Here is a 22,562-nt window from a genome sequence, read left to right on the forward strand (position 1 = left end):
AAGTCAATCACGCTTAACTATGGAGTTCTTCCGTTCTGGGCTATCGAAAAGTAGATGCATCTTGTTAGTATAGGTAGTACCAATTAATTCTTATAAGCTATCCTCAACTGTGCTGTCCTATACTAGCACAGTCTTTGGAATCCCTCTCTTTCGGGTGTTGATTCGATTCATTCATGTACCCCCATCGCTGGAAGCCTTCTAGGAGCCGCTCCTTGTCTGTGCCCTTGCACATATCCTTGTCAGCGCCAGGGATGTTACATGCCCACCAGCTACCGCCTGATTCGTCCTCGAACCACATCGTACTGGCAGAGAGGCCTGCTCTGATACCACTTGTAACCCCTGTTTATTCAAAGATATGCCACTCTGTCTTTTCAAGTATTTAACACTATCATTACAGATTTGAGTTTCTTTAATCTTCTCATGCAACTCATTTTCAATTCTAGTCAACTCAATGTCACAAACCCTACCTGCAAAGAAATCCTTTATTTTCAAATCCCGTAACTGCTCAATCACTTCATTATCCCACATCATCATATGACATAAATTGACAGACTTCCTACTCAAAGCATCTGCCACCACATTAGCTTTACCCGGATGGTATTTCAGTTCAAAATCATAATCCTTTAAGAATTCAACCCACCTCCGTTGTCTCTTGTTCAGCTCTTTCTGATCAAACAAATATTTCAAGCTTTTGTGATCATTGAACACAACAAATTTCATCCCATACAGAAAATGCCTCCAGATTTTCAAGGCAAACACAATAGCAGCAAGCTCCAAGTCGTGCGTCGGATAATTCTCCTCATGAGGCTTCAACTGCCTAGAAGCATAAGCAACAATTCTCCTCTCTTGCATCAGAACACTTCCCAAACCTTTCTTGGAAGCATCACAGTATAATTCAAACTCACCTTCCGGATCGGGAAGAGTCAACACAGGAGCAGTAGTCAATTTTTCTTTAAGAGTCAAAAAGCACTCCTCACATTCCTGGGTCCACACAAAAGGAGTATCCTTTCGTGTCAATCGGGTTAACGGCAGTACCATAGCAGAGAACCCCTGTATAAACCTGTGATAATAACCAGCAAGACCCAGAAAGCTCCTGGTCGCAGTTACAGTCTTGGGTCGTTCCCAGTCACTACTGCTTCAATCTTACTCGGATCCACAGCAACACCACTAGCAGAATTCACATTTAGACGGCTTAGCATATAGCTTCTTATCTTTCAACACCTGCAACACAGTCCTCAGATGATCCGTATACTCCTCTTCACTCTTGGAATAGATTAAGATGTCATCAATGAACACAAACTGATCCAAATATGGTTTAAAAATACGATTCATATAGTCCATGAACATTGTCGGGTCATTAGTAAGCCCAGAAGGAATAACCTGATATACAAAATGTTCGTATCTGGATCGAAACGCCGTTTTAGGCACATCCTCCGACTTAATCCGGATCCGGACCGGAGATTAAGCTTAGAAAATACACAAGCACCCCTCAACTGGTCCAGAAGATCATCAATTCGTGGCAGAGGGTACCTGTTCTTAATCGTCACTTTATTCAACTGCCGGTAGTCAGTACAAAATCTCATGCTACCATCCTTCTTTTTCACAAATATTACAAGTGCTCCCCATGGAGACACACTCGGTCTGATAAAATTCTTTGCAGATAGTTCCTCAATATGTTTTCTCAACTTAGCCAACTCCAGTGGCGACATCCGATATGGAGCCAAAGAGATGGGCCCCACACCAGGCAACAAATCAATAGAGAACTCAATCTCTCTCTCAGGTGGAAATTCTGTTATCTCATCAGGAAATACATCACCAAATTCATTAACTACCGGAATGTTTGAAATTTCTTCTTCCTTGTCAACAAGAAGTCCACCCAAGAAAACATAACCCAAATCACCAGCCTTTAAGGCCTTAACAGTTTGACAGACAGATAAGGAAACAGACAAACAACAGACTTCTCAGGAGATAATATCAACCTCTTTCCGCAGCAATCAATCTTTGCGCAGTTTTGAGACAACCAGTCCATACTGAAAATCAGATTAACAGAGGCCAGGGGCAAGATAATCAAATTAATAGTGTAACCCCTGCCTTCATAGACAAACTCAGTATCTCTACAAATAAAGAAGGAATCACTAACCTCTCCCGTAGTAGTAGTAATATGCATGGGGGAATCATCTGTGTTACCTTTAAATTTAACCCCTTAGCCACATAATCCACAACTAACGAATGTGTCGCTCCCGAATCAAACAAGATAGATAAATCAATATTAGAAATGAAAATTATACCTTTAACCAGATTCGGTGCCTTCTCTGGCTGCTATACATTGTCGTATACACTCGTTCCACAGTAGGAACAAATGGCAAGGCCTGCAGATTCGCAGCCGGCCCAGTATTGCTATAACATTCCCGAGCATAGTGTCCAACCTTACCACACTAAGGAGCAGAATTCCTATCATTGAATCCACCCCTCTGACACCACCTCTCTTGAATTGACCAGGAGGCTGCCTTACCCGCAACCCCCTATCTCTGTTATTATTATTATGATAACCACCTTTGTAGTCAGAACCAGAAGGACCAATTGTCCTCTTAATCTCTTGATCCTTAGCGGAATTAGACTTGGGATACCTGCCATATACAGCCTCAACCCTCTTGGACAGGGTCACCAAGTCAGCAAAGTTCCTCACCGCAGTGTTTGACATGCGTTTAGCTATTTTCTCGCATAATCCCCTTTGAAACTTTGCAGATAGAAATAATCATCCACAGACATAGAACCCTGTACCAGTTTATCAAATTCGCCCTGCTTGGCTTCTCTGACATCTCGGAAAAAATACTCTTCATGGAATAAGCTCTCAAACAAAGCCCAAGTAAGTTCTTCACCTTGAATAACAAAAGGGCGAGATACATTGCACCACCACTCGTGGGCATCACCCTCCAACATATAAACAAAATACACCAACTTCTGAGGATCCTGGCACCACATAACCTGAAATATTTTATCCATCCCCTCAGCCAGGTAGTAACAACCTTCAGGTCCTTTGACCCTTGAAATGTCGGAGGTTTATGTTTTCTAAAGGAAATGAGTCTCCGCTCATCAGCAACACCAGCATCAAACTGTTCAGCAACCCCAAAAGTCTGAGCAATGAAAGTAGGATCAACAGTGGGCTGACTAGCCTCACCAGTATGATGACTAGCCCCACTCTCCCCCTGCTGGGGTGTAACAGATGGCTGACACGAGCTGTCGAACTCGCGCAAATTAATTAAATTAGGTTTATTAAAAATTTGTAGTAAAGCGTCAACCTAAGTCGTCTCTCAAGGAGTTTGCAAGGATCTTAATTGCTCAATTATGAAAATAAAAATAAAAATAAAATGAAAACCAAATGAAAACGGAAACTAAATGAAACAAGAACTAAATAAAAACGGGAATCAAATAAAAACGAAAACCAAATTAAAATGGGAACTAAATAAAAGAGAAACTAAGGAGAAACGAAAACTAAAGAAAATTGGAAACTAAAAGGGGTTTTTTTTTAATATGATTGTCAATTTAAACGGAAATAAAAAATAAAATAACAAACGAGAATAATCAAATTAAAAGTAACCAACCCAAGAATTAGGATTCCAAGGATATCCATCATTGGACAAATAAATACCAAATCGTGATTGATTTCAATTGAATCAGAATCCTTGTTTCCAATTGAGAACCCTCTCTAAGCGATCGCTTAGCGTTTGGTCGAATACGACGCGTCTACTCCCACAATCGCGGAGTATCAACCCGTTCGACTTGAGTTCATTGGGTTAATCAAGCTAACCATTAAATCTAATGATTAATCTCTTTCCTAAGAACGCAATCGCGTATCTCAGATTGAACACCACAATCGCGTGATGCCAAACCGAGTTAGAAAAAGAAACGAATTTGGTTCAAATTGAGGCACAGGTCCTCGGGATTCAACCATGGAATCCTCAACCCTTGGGTTGATTAAAGAAAAGAGGAGAGAGAAAAAACAAAAATTCTATTAATTTCAAAACTGTAAAATTCAAATTCAAACGAAAGATCATCCACAAGGTCCCTACTCTCGCCCTTTTAACCCCTAATCAAGCTGGGCTTCGTGCTCTACAAATCCAACCCAAAATAAAAGGAAACAAAACAAAAATAATGGCTCTGGGCCTCATGTACATTGGGTTCAAAATTATAACTTAAGTCTAATCTTCAAAATAAATTTCCAGCAAAACACATCCATCTTGGGCTCAGGTTTCGACCATCTTTCTGTCCGAATTGGGCTTCAGTAGCTGCAATAGCAATTGTAGACCTTCCTGTTAGCTGCAAAGCGCAACAAGAACGGAGTTAATCGGACATCTGTAGAGTGAGATATGGCCAAAATATGAAAGTAGTGTAAATCTAGAAAATTATGACGAAAATCAATTAAACCCAATTAAAATCTAGAATTCTGATTTGACCCAAAAGAGCTTTATTTAATTCAAATAAAACCTAAAAATACCAACCAAGAGTAATAAATAAGTGTAACAAAATATGTGTTATCAATGGCGTAGGTGTAGGAGTCACCGTAGCCGTATGAGGAGGAGAATCACCCCTCCTATGCTGAGTTCTATCAGCCTTCATCTCAGTCATGAAGGCATGCATCATATACTGATTAGTTTTCATCAGGTTCTCAGACATTGTTCTATTAGCAGCCGTCTTCGCCTGCAGAGCATTCAGAACTGTAGTAATCGGATCAGGCGGTGGAGGATCTGCACCTCGTGTCCCACGGCCGCCACGAATCCTTCTCATGATAAGTGTACATGTAAATCAAAGGAATGAGCTGATCAGACCCACACTGAGGAATCACATATACATTAATCATAAAGAGTTTACAGACAGCTATGCCACACAAAATACAGTCATAAATAGTCAGAGTTCCCTAGTAAACTGCTCTGATACCGTAAAATGTAACGTCTGGCCGCTCCAAGCATCAATGACTATCCCTACACACTAGCACGAGACTTTTCAGCGTGCTTTGTCCTCACTCGCACACTTCCCGGGAAAATTTCCCACGAGGTCACCATCCCCGAATTACGGCAAATCAAGCACGCTTAACTATGGAGTTCTTTCATTCAGGGCTATCGAAAAGTAGATGCATCTTGTTAGTATAAGTAGTACCAATTAATTCTTATAAGCTATCCTCAACTGTGCTGTCCTATACCAGCACAATCTCTGGAATCCCTCTCTTTCGGGTGTTGATTCAATTTATTCATGTACCCCCACCGCTGGAAGTCTGCCAGGAGCCGCTCCTTGTCTGTGCCCTTGCGCACCATGCCCTTACGCACCGGCGATCACTCCCCGACCTCGTCAGCGCCCGGGATGTTACACATTAGTCCTTGACTTGACATGGACACAACCTGCTGACATGACCCTGACCCCTTTTTTGTGGTTAATTACATTTTTGACCAGCAGATTATTCGTGCCCTATCATGTCATTGTTTGATTATTATTGTGAATCGGTGAAAACAATATTCAGTATCTTGTCATGTCAACGCTCATAATAAGTGGGTTGTATCAACATTCAATGGCACCACATCTGCCTTCGTCTTCTTGGTCTGTTCATCCTATGCAGACTTGCTCAAGGTCTGGCATTGTCAAACCTGCGTTGTGTCCCACTTTACTTCTTACTTGTTTAGAACCTACTTCAGCCAAACAAGCCTTGGCCATTCCTTATGAAAATTGCTATGCAGGTTAAGTTTGATGCCATACTTGCTAATCAAACCCGGACTTTGGTTTTTCTCCTTCCTGGTCGCAGTCCCATTGGTTGGAAATGGTTTTTGAGGACCAATGAGAACCCCGATGGCTCCACAAACAAATTTAAGGCGTTTCTTGTAGCCAAGGGGTACCAATAGCAGTCGGGATTAACCTATATATAGACATTCTTTCTAGTGGTCAAACTGGTTGCTATTTACATTATTTTCAGTCTGTCACTAACTAATGGTTGGCCCATCCTGTAATTCGATATGACCTTCCTTAATGGCCTGTTAGAGGCAGAAGTATATAACAGTAGCTCCGGGTTTTGAAGATGCTAACAAGTTTTTAATCTGCAAACTCAACATGGCCTTCTATGGCTTGAAACAGGCACCTTGGACCTGGTTTGAGAGACAAGCACTCTCCTCGGCTTCAGGTTTACTTCCAGCAAATGTGACCCGTCCCTCTTCATTCTTAAGGGCAGCCCTCAGTGTGTTTACGTATTAAACTATGTAGACGACATCATTGTGACTGGTACCTCCTTTCCTCTCATTTAGTAGTTGTCTCCAACCTCAATTTCGTCTTTGCCCTGAAACAATTGGGCTCACTGAATTACTTATTGGGTATTGAAGTTAAACATTTGTCCACTTGCTACATTCTTCTCACCTTAAGGAAATATGTGCGGGACTTGTTGGCTAAAGCTCACATGAGTGATGCCAACAGCATTTTACTACTCGCATGGTTGGTGGCTGCAAACATGGCAGTGAATCCGTGCAAGACCCTCGTGTGTACTGGCCAATTGTGGGGGGAATTTCTTTGTGCCACCATTACAAGATGTTAGTTTATGACTCAGCCGTTGAGTGCATCCCCCTTTATTTAAAGGGAACCTCTATTCTATGCACGTTCTTCTCCATCTGCCTGCCGTGCTACTCTAGCCACCCTCTCTTAGAGGCTTTCATCTCCATCTGCCTACTGCGCTAGGTGTAGCTAGTTAAGCCTGCTGTACTAATTGTAGCAGTGACCCAACTATGATTGCAATTGTCAGTTAGTTACTTACTGAATTCAGTTGAGAAAGTTGTCTCCAGCTGTGCAGCTGAATCTTGAAACTAACAGTTAATTAGTTCAGAAATACAATTTTCAGTTTTCAGAGCCAAGCTCTAGTTTTCTTTCACTTTCCAATTATAGTTTTGTAATTGCATGTTATTGACTGCTTATTTTAACGTCAGGAATGAGAAAACAAGGCTTCTGTTCTGTACAACAGGCATCCTTCTGAGAAAATTGATGGTAAGTTACTCTGGTGTATATTATAATAAGTCTATGCCTAACCTGTTGCATTGCATCTTAATGAGAAGGACCGGTGCAAGATCAACAACAAATATCAAATAATAATATATTTTTCTTTTTTGGATCATTTTATGATTGGTTTTAGACAGAACACAATGACATCATTTGATCCATCAATTTTGTGCTTGCCTGGGATATTTTATAACATTCTTATGGACTAATATAGATTAGAAGGTTTTAATTTATGTATAACATATTAAAGTTTGGTCCTTTGGGATGCATGAATTTACACAAATTTCCATCATGAACTTAGACATGATAGTATGATACCCTTTGAGAGTCTGCAAATTCATAGGAGAAATTCTTCTATGCTCTTATAGTACGACACCTAATCCAAATAAAACATAAAATGTGGTCGTGACTACATAACTATACAACTTGTTGGATTAAGGTTAAAGTATTATGTAATAAATACTTAATTAAATGTCAGCTGTAGAGAATATTACACAAAGCCTTATGCATGAACTTGGACTTCGTCTCTTATGTTCCATAGTCATAATAAAAAAGTTAGTATTTCCAATATATGATCATGATAAAAAGTTAATATGCAACTAAAAAATATTTCCTCCCAAGCAAAATATTGACACATTGTCATACCATTTCACTTCTTTACTTAACTCTATCTCATTAAATATTATAATTACAGTACTAAATATAAACATAATTGTGCAAGTGTCTGCTCAACACTAGGGGTGTTAACGGGCCGAGCCGAACTTTGGTCTTAAAAGGCTAACTCTGTGTTTAAATGTGTCAGCTTGACCAATCCTGTTACCTTTTATAAATATAATTATCAGCCCGTGGCCTGGTTTGTTTACAAAAATAAAAGTCTGGTTTAGCCTGTTTAAAAAAATTAAGACAACAAAAATTTATCCATACAGAATATACAATCAACAACACTAGTAATTCCATAAATATTCATAAATTCAATGTATATCCAAACAGCATAATATAGAATAAAATCATTCAAAACGTCTGTTTAACCAATAAAATGGGGTGAAATGGATTGAGGAGAAAGAGAGGGCTATTACAAATAGTATAAAAAATATAAAATAAAAAAAAATTAATATACTAGGCTACCCTGAGAGGCTCTAAGGCCGAGTTTTTGAATTGGAGCCTTTTTATTAAAGGAGCTTTTATATAAGTTCAAGTCTGGTGCCAACAAACAATTTTAGACATATAAGCTCAGGCCTTTACTACCTGAGCCAAAGATCCCTGAAAGGCCCCTGGTTCGTTTAGCACCCTACTCAACACGTTAGCTAAATGGGTAGGGTTTCTTTTTTTTTGTGTGGTACTGAAAGGTCATGGGTTCGAATCCAAGAAACAACCTCTTTGCAATTATGCAAGGGTAAGACTGCGTACAAGGATTGCTTCCACCCCACACTTGCTAGGTGGGTTTAACGGGTTTTTTTCTTCTTACTGAATGCTGGGGCAGTAAAGTGCCCAAAAGAGCATGAGCTATATATCGTACAGATGAGAATGAGAATGTTATGAGGCATGTATGGACATAGGAGAATATACGAAGGAATGAATGTATAGAAAATTTGAAGATTACTTTCATTTATTAATAGATTTTGTCAAATCCCTAATTATAGGATTCAATCAATTAGGATCAATTTTATTTTTGTTTTTATTTAGGATTGATTAGTTTCCTTTTTTCTTATTTTATTACCTTTTTCAATCACACATGGTGTGTATTTATATGTTTGTCAACTTGCCAAACATTATCGTGTCAATTATCCCTTTAGACCTCGTAAAGAATCTTCCCCTATTACCATCACAGTGATATATGGGGTCCAACCCGTGAAAAAATTATTTCAGGTGCAAAGTGGTTTATCACATTTATCAATGAGCACTCTCGGGTGTGTTGGGTGTACCTCCTTAAGGATAAATCAGATGCCGAGTTCACTTTCAAAAACTTTCATACCATAATCCAAAACCAGTTTCATGTTTCTATAAAAAAAATTCGTGCAGACAAAGACAGAGCATACTTCAACTCTATCCTTGGTGAGTATTTAACTGAACATGGCATTCTTCATCAAAGTTCATGACCTGATATCCCCCAGCAAAATGGTATAGCCAACAGAAAAAACCGTCATCTTCTTGAAGTTTCCCGTGCCCTTATGTTCACCATGAATGTCCCAAAATACTTGTGGGGGGAAGCTGTCATCACTGCCTCTTACCTTATCAATTGTATGCCCTCTCGAGTGCTCCAGTTTCACTCTCCAACTCCTTTCTGGCCATTTCGTCTCTTCCTCCCAAATTATTTGGATGTGTCGGCTTTTTCCATGTTCTTACTCACTAGAGATCCAAACTTTATCCTAAGTCCCTGAAGTGTGTCTTCGTTGGTTACTTTACTACTCAAGGGGCTACAAGTGTTATTCGCCCTCTGCCTTCTCTTTTAGGGGAGTTTTCTGTAGGAGGAGATGAAGATAAATTATGGAAACCTAATGATACCTGTGTTACCATTGCTATTGGAGACAGGCAGAGCTATTCAGCCTTTGGTTTATAGTAGAAGAATCTAGCGAAAGATCCTTAAAGGGTAAATAACCCATAATCTCTAGACTATCAGGATTCTGATTCGAGTTCTAGTTCCAGCAATCAAGCATCTGTATGCCGTGACACAGTTGATCTGCACTTGCATATTGCCCTAAGAAAAAGTACTTGGTCTTCTCATCCTATTTCCCACCATATTTCCTATAAGAAGTCATCTCCAGGTTTCCGTATCTTTAATATCGTCTAGACAGTACAAAAATACCTAGAAACATCCAGGAAGTCCTTGATGATCCAAAGTGGAGAAATGCTGTCTTTGAAGAATTGGATGCCCTGGAGAGGGATGGAACCTGGAAAATGGTGACATTACCGAGAGGAAAAAGGCCGATAGATTGTAAGGTGTTCACTATAAAATTCAATGCGGATAATAGCATAAATAGAAACAAGGCCATGTTGGTTACGAAGGGATTCACCCAGACACATGGAATCAATTATCAGGAGACTTTTGCTCTAGTTGCCAAGGTCAACACAATTCAAGTCCTTTTATCTTTGGCTGCTAGCTTGGATTGGCCTTTACAACAACTAGATGTGAAAAATGAATTCTTAAATCTTGACCTACATGAGGAAGTCTATATGGATCCTCTGCCTGGTTTCAAAAAGGAAAATAGATTGGTGTGTAAGTTGAAGAAGTCTCTCTTTGGTCTGAAGCAATCCCCGAGAGAATGGTTTGAAAAATTTACCCAGGCAGTCAAGAGGAAAGGCTTTCTCCAAGCACAGACCGATTATACTCTCTTCCACAAACACTCCTCATGTGATAAAATTGCTATCCTTATTGTTTATATTGGATTCCTTGAAGAAGTATCTAGCTGATCAATTTGAGTTGAATGATCTTGGAAACCTTAAGTATTTTCTTGGAATGGAAGTGGCTCAGAATAAGTTTGGAATCACAATTACTAAGAAGAAGTATATCCTTGACCTATTGCAGGAGACAAGCGTGCTAGGGTGCAAAGCAACCGAGACCCCTGTGGAACCCAACACTTAGTTGGGAATTGAAGATGGAAAATAGGTAGATAGGGAACAATATCAGAGATTGGTTGGAAAAGTGATTTACTTATCACACATTTGACCTGACATTGCCTTTGCAGTAAGCATGGTTAGCCAATTCATGCACTCACCTGGGGAGAAACACTTGGGGTGCTTTCCACAGGACCCTTAACTACCTCAAGAACACTCCTGGTAGAGGACTATTCTTTAGAAAGGGGTTCAATAAGTTGATTGAAGTCTACATCGACGCAGATTGGGCATGTTCATCAATAGACCGAAGATCTACTTCAGCCTATTGCACCTATGTGTGGGGTAATCTTGTGACTTGGAGGTTTAAAAAATAGACTGTAGTTGTAAGAAGTAGCGCTAAGACAGAATTTTGGGTTCTAGCTCATGGAGTTTGTGAGAGAATTTGGCGGAGAAGACTTTTATTCCCTATCAGTTATACTATATTGCGACAACAAGGCTATTGGCAGCATTGCTCAAAATCCTATTCACCATGATAAGACAAAACACGTGGAACTTGACCGCCACTTCATTAAAGTAAAGCTAGATGATGGAATTGTGTGTATGATGTATATTCTTACCAAAGAGCAAGCAACAAACATCTTTATTTAAGGTCTACATGGACCAGCGTTTGAAGATATAACACCCCCAAATTTCTTACAGTTTAAAAGTATTCCTACAATAGTGGTATTGTCGAAAATCCCATTTAATTATTTATTATGATCATAGAAATATTGCGAAAGTTAAAATAAAGTCAATTTGGAGAAATGTTACCTCCGCATTTGTAGTAGGGACAAGTGCAAGTCTAAATTTATCATACTCCAAAATATATTAATTATATATATTAAAACTTCAAAACCTAAAGCTAGAGTCTAAGGTTTATCTTAAAATATGTCTTATACAATTATTAAATTCCAAGCATAAAATTTATAATGTTTGGACCTAGCTTGAAATGTCTGATGCGTTATCTTCACCATCCACTACTAGCCCCAACCTTCAAAACTTGTTTCATTGAGGGTCTTTGCTCCCCCGAAGGATTATTGCAACACACAAACAATCAGCAAAAAGCTGAAAATCCCAATCCAAAACACAATAAAGATAGTTATAACTCGATTAATAATTATAATCAACGCAAGCATCAATCAAGACATTTCATTTCCATTTTAATTTTATTTAGTTTCTTTTAGTGGGAAGAGAACCCTGGTAGACCTGGGAAACCTTGTTGCCAGCCTATCCACGTGACCCAAGAAACCCTGTTGCCAACCATGTATAATCAAATTTGGTCATCATCAAAACATTAAAAATTTGAAATCCTTAATGTGCACACCTCTCCACCAAAGTTGTTATTAGTACCTCGGGAAACCTAGGTAACACTTTGGGAAGAACGTATGAACATGATTTCACATCATATACCATCATAAGCATAAAGCCCAAAGGGTTTGTTCATCACTTTCAGGTGGTACCATCCCAGAAGTTATCTTCCCGCTATTATCTTATCACACACAAATTAGGGAAATACAATCTTTTCACAAATCACATACTTGAAAAATTTCTCAAAGAGTATCACGATTTCCACACCAATTATCCAAAATTTATCAAAAGTAAGATTCCTATCACACATAATCAATTATTTAGCATCTATCGGAGCTATGTTTCATATCACAGATAATGAGTTATCCAACATCTATTAGAGGTAAGATTCATGCCATATATAATCAATTATCCAACATCTATCAAAAGTAAGATTCATGCCACACATAACCAATTAACACTTCAAGCTATTATCATTAAGGAATTAGGATTATATCCAAGAAAATTCATATATAATTAACCTGTGATTTTCTAGAGATTAAGATTAAACCCAACAAAATTTCCAACAACATTCATATGTAATTAATTATGATTTTCTAGAGGTTAAGATTAAACCCAATAAAATTCCCAACACAATTAACATATAACCAACCTATGATTATCTAGGGAGTAAAATTACGCTATCCAAATCCATTGAAAACTAACATAAGAATTTGAATTACACTTCCAAAATTCATATAAGACTAACCTACGGATTAAGATTACCCGTAACAAATTTATATATATAGAACCTAGGATTACCTGATATCCGTGTTCAAAGGCTTCTCATGAGAAGAGTGATTTACAAGGGAAAGTGTAGTTGGTAGCTAAGGGGAAAACTAGTTGCAACACAGTTGGGAGAAAGGAAGAAAAAAGAGAAGGAGAGATGCCGGGAATTAGAGAGAATATGAAAATGATTTGATTTATTAGGTTAAACTCCTATTTATAGATGAGGTTTTGTAACGGAAAAAATGGCCTTAATTGCAGGTATTATTAAAACTGTTAAATTATTAATGATAATCATAATTACTTTAATTATCATTAATTCATATCTTAACAGTTACATAATTAAATAATAAAAATAAATGATAACTTAAAATAAATGATGAGCGTTACAAATTAAAATTACCATCAATTAACGTTACAATTTTAGAATCAAATAATGACATACTAGTAACGGTTAATGGCAACTAGTGGCAACATAAAAATACATCAATGCCTATTCCTATAACACCACCTTATGCCAAAGTCAATATGTCTAATATCATATAATGATATACATAAGGGTATACACCATTATTATTTATTATTAATAATTTTTTTCGGGTTATTACAAAAGACCTGATTGGCAAGTTGGGAATGATCAACATATACCTCCTAACTTGAAGGGGGATTGTAGAAAATCTGTAGATTGTTTCCATTTATTGAGAGATTTTGTCAAATCCCTAATTGATAGGATTCATTCAATTAGGATCGATTTTATTTCCATTTTTATTTAGGATTGATTAGTTTCCTTTTTTCTTATTTTATTTCCTTTTTCAATAACACATGGTGTGGATTTATGTAGGTATCCTCTCCTTATTGCAATACAATTTTCAATGAAACCTTTTCTTTTAGAATTCTCACAAAATGTATGAGAGAGAAAGTAGGAATAGCACCTATTGGGAAAAAGATAGTACAATTGCATGTAAGATGATTTTGCCATGTTAGAAGAAGACCAGTAGAAGCCCTAGTATGTGGACTTGATTAGATGGGGGATAACCAAATAGTTAGAGGTAGAGGAAGACCAAGAAAAACTCTAAATGAAACCATTATAATTCATAATTGACTTAGATCTAAAGGCCTCTTCAAAGACTAGGTTTTTGACAAACACATTGGTGTCGACGTTTCGTTCGATCCATTTAGCTGACCCCACCTGGTGGGAGTAGGCTTTTGTTGTTGTAGTTCCAGTTCACTTGCAATAATGGTTTTTAATTATAATTTATGAGTCTTCTTATGGTTCTGCGGATAATAATGTAGGTGCCTATATTAAGTGTGTTAGTGATGATTATTTCGAGAAAAAATGACTGATTTCTACGCAGATCAAAAAAGTAAAATATCTTTACTTAAACATAACGACTTTGTTGGTTTTTAGTTTATGGTTATTAAATGACGTCACATGGTGATGCTAAACATGTAAACAGTTATTTAAATGTTTTTGCTTATTTTGTGTTGATTTAGCCACACCAAGGTTCTAAGATAAATCTTGGTTATCTAAGAAAATGGTTTGAAAATGAAATGTTGAATTTTTAAGAGCTCTTGGTTGTGTAGCAGTATCCTAGAAGCCTCTATAAAGAAATAGTTTGCTGTTTACTTTTTTGTCATAATTTTTGTATTAGGACATCGTGAGCATAACAAGCCCTTAAGTATTTTTTTGCTATGCTACATATTGTAGTTATTAACTTATTTCTAGCATATTGTAGTGACATTTTCCTACATATATAACAATACTGTTTTTAAATCGTTATTAAGCTATATTTTCTTTTCATTTGTTGAATTTTAAATTTTGTTTTCCTTTTTTAAATTACAGGGGGACCGAAACTTGTCTGGCATCACTCACGTTATAGTTGATGAAGTTCATGAGAGGTCTTTATTGGTAAGTTGAATCAATTAAGATGTTATGCAAAACATTTGTGTGAATCTTATGCTGAAATGCAGATCTCATTATTTAGGGCTTGGCTAATAGATGTGTGAAGTTCTTTGTAAGATATCTTTGGATGCCATGCATAAGATTTTAGGTTACTTTATGAACACGTTGATGATACCATTGATAATTGTTGAAATATGTTTTAGGTAGGGAAAGGGGAAAAGAGAAAAAGAAATACTTTTAATAATATCCTTTTGTGTATATTGATGTAATACAAAATGATGACCCAATAGTCCAATTTATACAAATAACTAGGTAAAGTACTATTGTAGAATCAGTAGTACGAGCCCAGACTCACTAACACAATAAGACTACTAACCCTAAAATAATATAATGAAAAGATACACTAAAATATTTTAAGATACAATGAATATATTATGAAATATTTTCTAGATATTCTAACTATTTGAAATATAACCATTCTCCTAACAGCTTAAGCTTTTGGGAGAGTTGGTTGCTTGACATGATATCAAAAAGCCTCTAATGACCAAGTAGTTTGGAGTTTGATCCTTAATGCTCCCGTTCTTCTAAAAAATATTTAATTGTTGAACTTCTTAGCATAGGTAATTGGTTCTGTACATTGTCCATGCTTTAAGCTTGTTGGGCTCTTGTGTGAGGGGTGAGTTAGAAATATAATATAAAACCATTCATCTATCTTCACCTAGGAGCTTAAGCTTTGGGGTTGAATTACATGACACTAATACTGCTTTAAGCTTGTTACAAATGAACACTTTATAAAAGAAAACAACATAAATATAAAGTGAGCTCCATAAACATGGCTGAAAGCCAACTCCAAAGATGTTGAAGAGATGAGTATTACTGGAGAGACAACTTAGCATGGCGACTGGAATGATCATGAACCTTATCGAAATTTTCTGATGAACAATCAAGCACAACAAGGCCCAAACTTTTTTCAAACTACATTTGGACGCTTTAAACAACAGAAAATTTTTGGATACCCAAAAACATGAAAATTAAATCTGGGACTGGTTGAGGCATGGGCAACATAGGTAATCTTTGGAATGCGGCAAGAAAAGTCAGCACTTTTATAATCATTTGACTGCTGCAATGATTGTCGGCAGAAAGAAATATCACCATTGGAATGATCATTGGCCTGAAGTGAACAGCATGACAAGCATTGACTGGTTTGGGTCACATAAGGGAATGGGGCCAAGTAGCAGCCAAACAATGGAGTGTACAGGTAAACAACAATTCAAACCATGTAATGGAAGCTAAAACGAAGAACAAAAGAGGAGATTAGCACCAAAAACAGCAAACTCAACGGGAAGAAGTCATAGATCAGAGTACAAAAGCCAATAAGCAAACCACAATATACCTGAATGCCTTTAAGTAAATGTACATGACAACCCAGTGCACGATTTGACAAAATAAGGGCTAAACTTGGTAGAGAACACGGCGATGAGTTGAACATTGGTGACACAGGTGGAAAACCTCGCTGGACGTGTCCTCAAACACGATTGGAAGGAGGATTGTGGGCACCGAATCATCAATCTTATGTCTGGACTTGGAGCGTCAATCTTAAGATAGGTGAAAAGAGTAACCAAAGAAGGTGCTCCAATGTTTAGGGGACTCAGCCATGGTTGTTGAATCGCAATACGTATCGTGAATCGTTCGGCTTCTTTTTTGTATCGTGAATCGTATCGAATCGTAAGATTCAGAAACAAATTAAAAATAACTTAAAAATATATAAAATCATATAAATCCAAATTAAAAAAAAATCTAAATACCAAAATCCATAAGTAACCAAATCTAAAACCAGTTATTTCTCATATTCATTAAATTTCAAGACTAATATTATCACTATTATCACTATCAGGATCTAGTATTGGCATATCTTGTCCTTCATCCTCTCCATTAGTAGAGTCATCTGACTCATCTCCCATATCTTGTTCAATAATTTGAGATCCTTTTCTGTTATCATTCATGTTGACATCCTCTTGTATTAAGATGCCTTTGCCTTTATCATTCCTATCATCTTGAAGATTTCGAGGACCTAAAAAAAAATATACATAATGTAAATAAATATATTAGATAAGGTGTTTGATTAAAAGAAATATTATATATGCAAATATACCTCTCTTTCTCTTTTTGCTTTGGTCTCCTTCATCAACGTTGAAGCACTCATGAACATCCATCCAAGATTCCTCATCCATTAGGCAAGGCTCCTCTTGCTCAGTAATCCATTCCTCGTCAGAATCTAAATCTGATAAGCAGATAGGATCATATGTGTCTCCTTTTTCCTCCATTTGTTTTTGCCTAATTTCAAGTTGAAGGTTGTATTTAACAAACACAAGAGCATTCAACCTTTGTTGCTCTAAACGGTTTCTTCTCTTTGAGTGAATTTGATCAAACACACTCCAATTTCTCTCGCACCCTGTAGCACTGCAAGTGAGGCTTAGGATACGAATAGCTATTGTTTGCAACTCTTTGCAGTCGTCTCCAAAACTATTCCACCATAAAGCTAGCAAAAAAAATATAATTGATAAATAAATATTTGGTTAATGACTTAATTTTTAATTTTAAAAATATCAAAACATAATTTAATCAATACACAAAATTCGATGATTACCAGGTTGCTTCCTAGCTCTAGTTGCAATTGCTAAACTATTTCCAAAGAGTCCTTCAGCCCTGTCAAATTTCTCAATTTGGGAATCAATTGTGATCCTTGTTTCAATATCAGGACACATCTTCTCCAATGTCTTCCATAAGCCAGTTTTAACCTCACGATCTGGGTTGAACTTTGTGTCATAGTGGAACCTATATAATTATTATAAATTTAGAATAAGGCTTAATAATAAATCAAATATAAAATACAAAGAATTTTATATAAATAAATAAATATAAAGAACCTATACTTACTTTGGATTAAGAAAATAGGCGGCTGCATGAAGAGGCCTATGAAGTTGTAAATCCCAACGCTTGTCAATGATTTCCCATACATCCTTATATCTCTTTTCCTCATGATTAAAACTCTTTGCTATTTCTTCCTTTGCTCTATCCATAGCCTCATAAATGTATCCCATTGCAGGTTTTGAATCACCATCCACAAGTCTAAGAACTTTCACAAGAGGAGACACAATTTTCAAGCAATAATGTATTGATTTCCAAAACCTTTTATCAGCCAAAACAACATTTTCTGCAAATTTGGCTTCCGGCCTAGAGCAATAAGCACTATTAACCCATTTTTCAGATGTAAACATAGATCGAAGTGCAGTCTTTTGTTTCAAAATTGACTGCATTGTCAAATATGATGTAGCAAACCTTGTTATTGCAGGCCTAGCTAACTCTCTACCTTTGGAAAAGGTTCTATACAAATTCAACACCCATGTGTGCCTATAAATGAAAGTTGTAATTTTTTTTGCTTTCCAAATGGTATTATAGAACACTGTAATGCCACCAATATCTTCCAAAATCAAATCAAGACAGTGGGCTGCACAGGGTGACCAAAAGAGTTGCTTTCTTTTATCCATCAACTTTTGTCCAGCAGATACAAGGGCTGAAGCACTATCTGTCACTACTTGAACGACATTCTCTTCTCCAATTTCTATCACCATCTCATCAAGTAATTCAAACATTTTTTCAGCATCTTTAATAAAGCTGCTTGTATCAACAGATTTTATAAAAACAGTCCCTCTAGGACTATTAACAAGAAAATTAGTAAGAGATCTACCCTTTCCATCAGTCCATCCATCTGACATCAATGTACAACCAGTTTTCTTCCATTCCAACTTAAATTTATCCAAACTAGTATGGACAAGATCAACTTCTTTCTTCAAATATGACACCCTCACTTCATGATAAGTTGGTGGTTTTAAGCCTCTACCATATTCACTAATAGACTTCACCATATTAATAAATAGTGGACTCTTAACTAAATTAAATGGCAATGCATTGCCATATATGCATCTACAAATATCTCGAACCACCAAATCTCTATCCTTCACCATTGAATTTATAGTTTGTTGTTTCATAGCAGATGAGCCACTTCCACTTTTTCCTTTTATCATAAAACTATCCATGCTCCCTTTTTTTTGTGAATCTTTATCATCGAAGCACTCTAGTTCATCATCATCTCTTGCATCCTCTAATATTTTTTTAAATAGATCCCTTATCTCTTCCGGCACTTGTTGGCATGGAGCAACTTCTTTGTGTGTTCCAGCTAGATGGTGCTTCATTCTAAATGTTCCTCCCCACATTGTTTTGGGACAATAGTTACATTTAACATTCAACCTATTCGCAAGGGATTTACAATGATCCCAAGTTATATCCTTCTGTTTTTGGGATTTCTTCTTTGGAGCCATTTTTATTACTGTAAAAGAGAGAAAAAAAAATCAAAGGCTACTTACGTACTATTTAACTTCACAGTAAAAATAAAATAAAACTATAAAGGCTAGTTGTTAGAGAAAAGAATTAGTAGAACCGATTATTCATAAAATGGTTCGGTTTTTTTTTTTTTTTTTGAACTTTTTGTACACCTCTGTTCAGAACCCTCCAGATTGTTGAATTCTGTTGCTAGCTTGCCAAAGTAACCAAAAGCTTAAAGATACATCTTTTGTGAAAAATATATTAGGTAGGTCCGTAGGTGTCTTCAGCTAATGCACTAATACTCAATTGAATTTATTCACTATTTAAATGAAAAAGGAAATAGCACTTTCATTAGGCAATAACACTTTCATTCAGCAATAGGCAATAGCACTTTCAATTTCAACATGACAGTGACACATACACAAAAAAGCTGATTTGAAATGTGTACGTGTCTTATAAATAGAAACAATAATCTATTTATAAGACACATCCTCTCATAGTCTCATGCATTTTAAATTGAACGACTTCAGCAAGCACTGTGTCTGTAATATTTTAATATATTTACAATTTACAAATTCCAATCACAAATCAAATCACCCATTTCAAAAATAATACCCGTACTCCTTTGCCTTCTGCAAGTCTTCTTCTACACAGGGTCTGCAAGTCTTTTGAGCGCTACTCTTCTGCAAGTCTGCAAGGCGTTTTCTTTTCTCCTCTGCAAGTCTGCAAGGCGTTTTCTTTTCTCCTCTGCTTCGTGTTTCCTTTTGTTTTTTAAATGGGATTTTGAATCCCTGATTTTTCTGAAGCAACCTTTCATATACATGCCGTTCCATGCGACTGTTGAGGTGTTTTTTTTAAAACGACTGTTGAGTGTTTTTTTTAAATTTTTTTTAAATTTTTTTTATATTCTGAATCGCAAAAAAATTTCGATTCACGATTCGGTTGCGAATCGTTCGATTCTACGATTCCAAATCACGATTCATGCCAAAAACGATTTGCTATTGCGATCCGTATCGATTTGACACTGTATCGTATCGTATCGCACGATACGTATCGCGTATCGTGCGATACTAACAACCATGGACTCAGCAACGAAGTAGTGATGTTCAAGTCACAGATGATGGTACTGCTTTGGTGTAGTTGAGTCACGGGTCAAATTTTTAGATATAGACCCAATCATGGCTCGATTATGTCTGGGCCTACTCAATATTTAAACAAAAGTATAAATTTAGATATTATGTGTGGTTAAGTCATAAAATTTTAAAAGAATCTAAAACTTAAGATGTTTTACAGCATAATTTTTTTATAAAAAATTATATGAACCTTAAAATTTATCAGTTATCACCCTTCTTTTAAAAAAATTGCCTCAAAATATTATCTGGCATCAGATTAGGCCAACCGGAAGTGTGACCCAAACCCAGCTTGAAAACTCATCATGTCCAATTTTCATGACCTGAATGTGCTGCCCAATCAACATTTTCTCCAGACTGGGTGATCGTGGCCAGGTAAGGAACCCCCCAGCCCAAACCCGTACAATCAGAATACAAAGCCTTTATTAGGGTTCAAGAACTGAAAGAAAATGATCGAACAGAGAGGAAAGACAGAGAGATAGAACATGAGATTCAGAATCTGATAATTGAAGGAAAGTTATCTACATTGTGGAGGGATAGACTGTAATTTCCTTTTTCAAACAATCCTTTTTAGTCCATTTTGCCTATATTTATTTATTTATTTTTCTTTTCCCTTAATCTTTTCTTGCTTTTTATTTGGGTTCATCGACCGCTGACCCCAACTAATTTGAGATAAAAGTGATGTTGATGTTGTATAGGGATCTGTACATATATAGTGAGAAGTATGTCCATAACTAACTAGCTGACAGCTGGAATGGCTGTCAATTATTACAAAATATAATAGAAGCTTATCATAAACGAACTGCTCTAGCATTGAATTTACACCTTTATATTTTATAGTCAAATTTGACACCTCTCCCGTGAGCTAATGATTTTTGTAAGAGATATATACAACGATTAAAGTAGCATCACCCACCAGCTTAAACTTTTAGGTTGAATTGGCACATTACTTGGTATCAGAGCCTTGGTGTCACGGGTTCGATCCTCACCGCCCCTCATTTAATTAATAATTAATTGAGTCTTGTGGAATTTCTTAGCACAGATAGGTGGCCCTGTGCATTATCCACCCGTCAAGCCCAATGGACTCTTGTTGAGGGGACATGTTAGAGATATATGTAAAGAACCAATTCAACCCAAAAGCTTAAGCTATTGAGTGAGGCTACATTAATGGTTTTATATATCTCAACACGCCGCCTCACACGAGAACCCATTGAGCTTGAAGAGTGAACAATGCACAGGCCCACCTACCTGTGCAAAGAAAGAAATTCCACTAGAAAGAAAGTGGGGACAGTAAGGATCGAACCCGGTACACTGAGGCTCTGATACCATGTAAAGAACCAATTCAACCCAAAAGCTTAAGCTGTTGAGTGAGGCTACATTAATGGTTTTATATATCTCAACAATATATAAAATCATTAATGTAGACTCACCCACCAGCTTAAATTTTTGGGTTGAATTGGTTCTTTACAATTTTATTTCTTTTTATGCTGTCAGGGGGATTCTTGATGTTCCATTTATGAACTATTCTATACTAATAATCTTTTTGTTTTTTAAAAATATGTTAATCTCATATATTTGCTTTTTAACTTTTTACAGGGAGATTTTCTTCTAATTGTTCTAAAGAATCTAATTGAGAAGCACTCTACTGAAAGCCCTACAAAACTGAAAGTCATTCTAATGTATGTATTTCTGTGTCTAATTCTGTTCGGACAATTAGTGCACTACACTTGCTTTTGTTTATTTCATTTCATCTTGAAATCCTTTTTGTCTTATATGCTACTATCATGATCAGGTCCGCAACTGTTGATTCAAGTTTATTTTCAAGATACTTTGGCCATTGTCCTGTACTTACTGCGGAAGGCAGGACTCATGAAGTGACAACATACTTTCTTGAGGATGTATATGATCAGATTAATTATCGACTTCCTTCAGATTCTCCAGCTTCTTTAGCAAATGAAACATTTTCCAAAGGCCAGGTAGGTAATCTATGGCTGGCTTAAGATTACTGTTACTGAACTGGGATTTGACCTCTTTATTAACTATTCTTGTTACTTTTGTTGAATTGGAGCATAATTTATCTGATTTCCACATGTTAACCATTCCCACTAACCTTTGTCTAATTCTGTGGCTTAGAATTATATAAATGTTTGAAAATTGATATAGCATCATTGTATGACCCATTTGCAGAACTAACGTTATTTCTGAAAAAAAAATTGAACGATGATTCTTACATAAAGAATTGAAATAGAATTTTTACCAATTGCCCTTCCTCTTATGAAATATTGCGTTTTAGAATTTGCAGAGGGGTCCTGTGACAAATAGCAGGGGGAAGAAGAATCTAGTCTTATCTGCATGGGGTGACGAGTCTGTCCTTTCTGAAGAAAATTTTAATCCAAATTTTGTTCCTAGCCATTATCAATCGTACAGTGAACAAGCCCAACAAAATCTGGTAAGTCCCT

At 36.7% G+C, this 22,562-nt stretch overlaps 2 protein-coding genes across 6 annotated transcripts in view; one reads left to right on the forward strand and one right to left on the reverse strand.

The window, feature by feature from the left end:
- Positions 1-22,562, forward strand: part of LOC133307129 (DExH-box ATP-dependent RNA helicase DExH7, chloroplastic) — a 93,918-nt gene that overhangs the window by 25,097 nt on the left and 46,259 nt on the right. For 3 of the 5 annotated variants that reach the window (XM_061507554.1, XM_061507556.1, XM_061507557.1), the window contains 5 exons: positions 6,954-7,011; positions 14,531-14,596; positions 21,700-21,782; positions 21,896-22,079; positions 22,397-22,552. In XM_061507554.1, coding sequence (XP_061363538.1) covers positions 6,954-7,011; positions 14,531-14,596; positions 21,700-21,782; positions 21,896-22,079; positions 22,397-22,552 — 547 coding nt within the window. The remainder of the gene's footprint in view (positions 1-6,953; positions 7,012-14,530; positions 14,597-21,699; positions 21,783-21,895; positions 22,080-22,396; positions 22,553-22,562) is intronic. The other 2 variants (XM_061507555.1, XM_061507558.1) reach the window with 1 other exon arrangement.
- LOC133307137 (uncharacterized) lies at positions 16,417-18,969 on the reverse strand. The gene is made up of 4 exons (XM_061507575.1): positions 17,528-18,969; positions 17,238-17,425; positions 16,743-17,129; positions 16,417-16,661 (listed from the first exon to the last, which is right to left on the reverse strand). The coding sequence occupies exons 1-4, from the start codon at positions 18,967-18,969 to the stop codon at positions 16,444-16,446; spliced, it is 2,235 nt and encodes a 744-aa protein (XP_061363559.1). The 3' UTR covers positions 16,417-16,443.

The sequence above is a fragment of the Gastrolobium bilobum genome, unplaced genomic scaffold, assembly GCF_033153095.1.
Source record: "Gastrolobium bilobum isolate Gb01-03AN ecotype WA unplaced genomic scaffold, APGP_CSIRO_Gbil_v1 utg12914, whole genome shotgun sequence".
In the NCBI taxonomy this organism is placed as follows: domain Eukaryota; kingdom Viridiplantae; phylum Streptophyta; class Magnoliopsida; order Fabales; family Fabaceae; genus Gastrolobium; species Gastrolobium bilobum.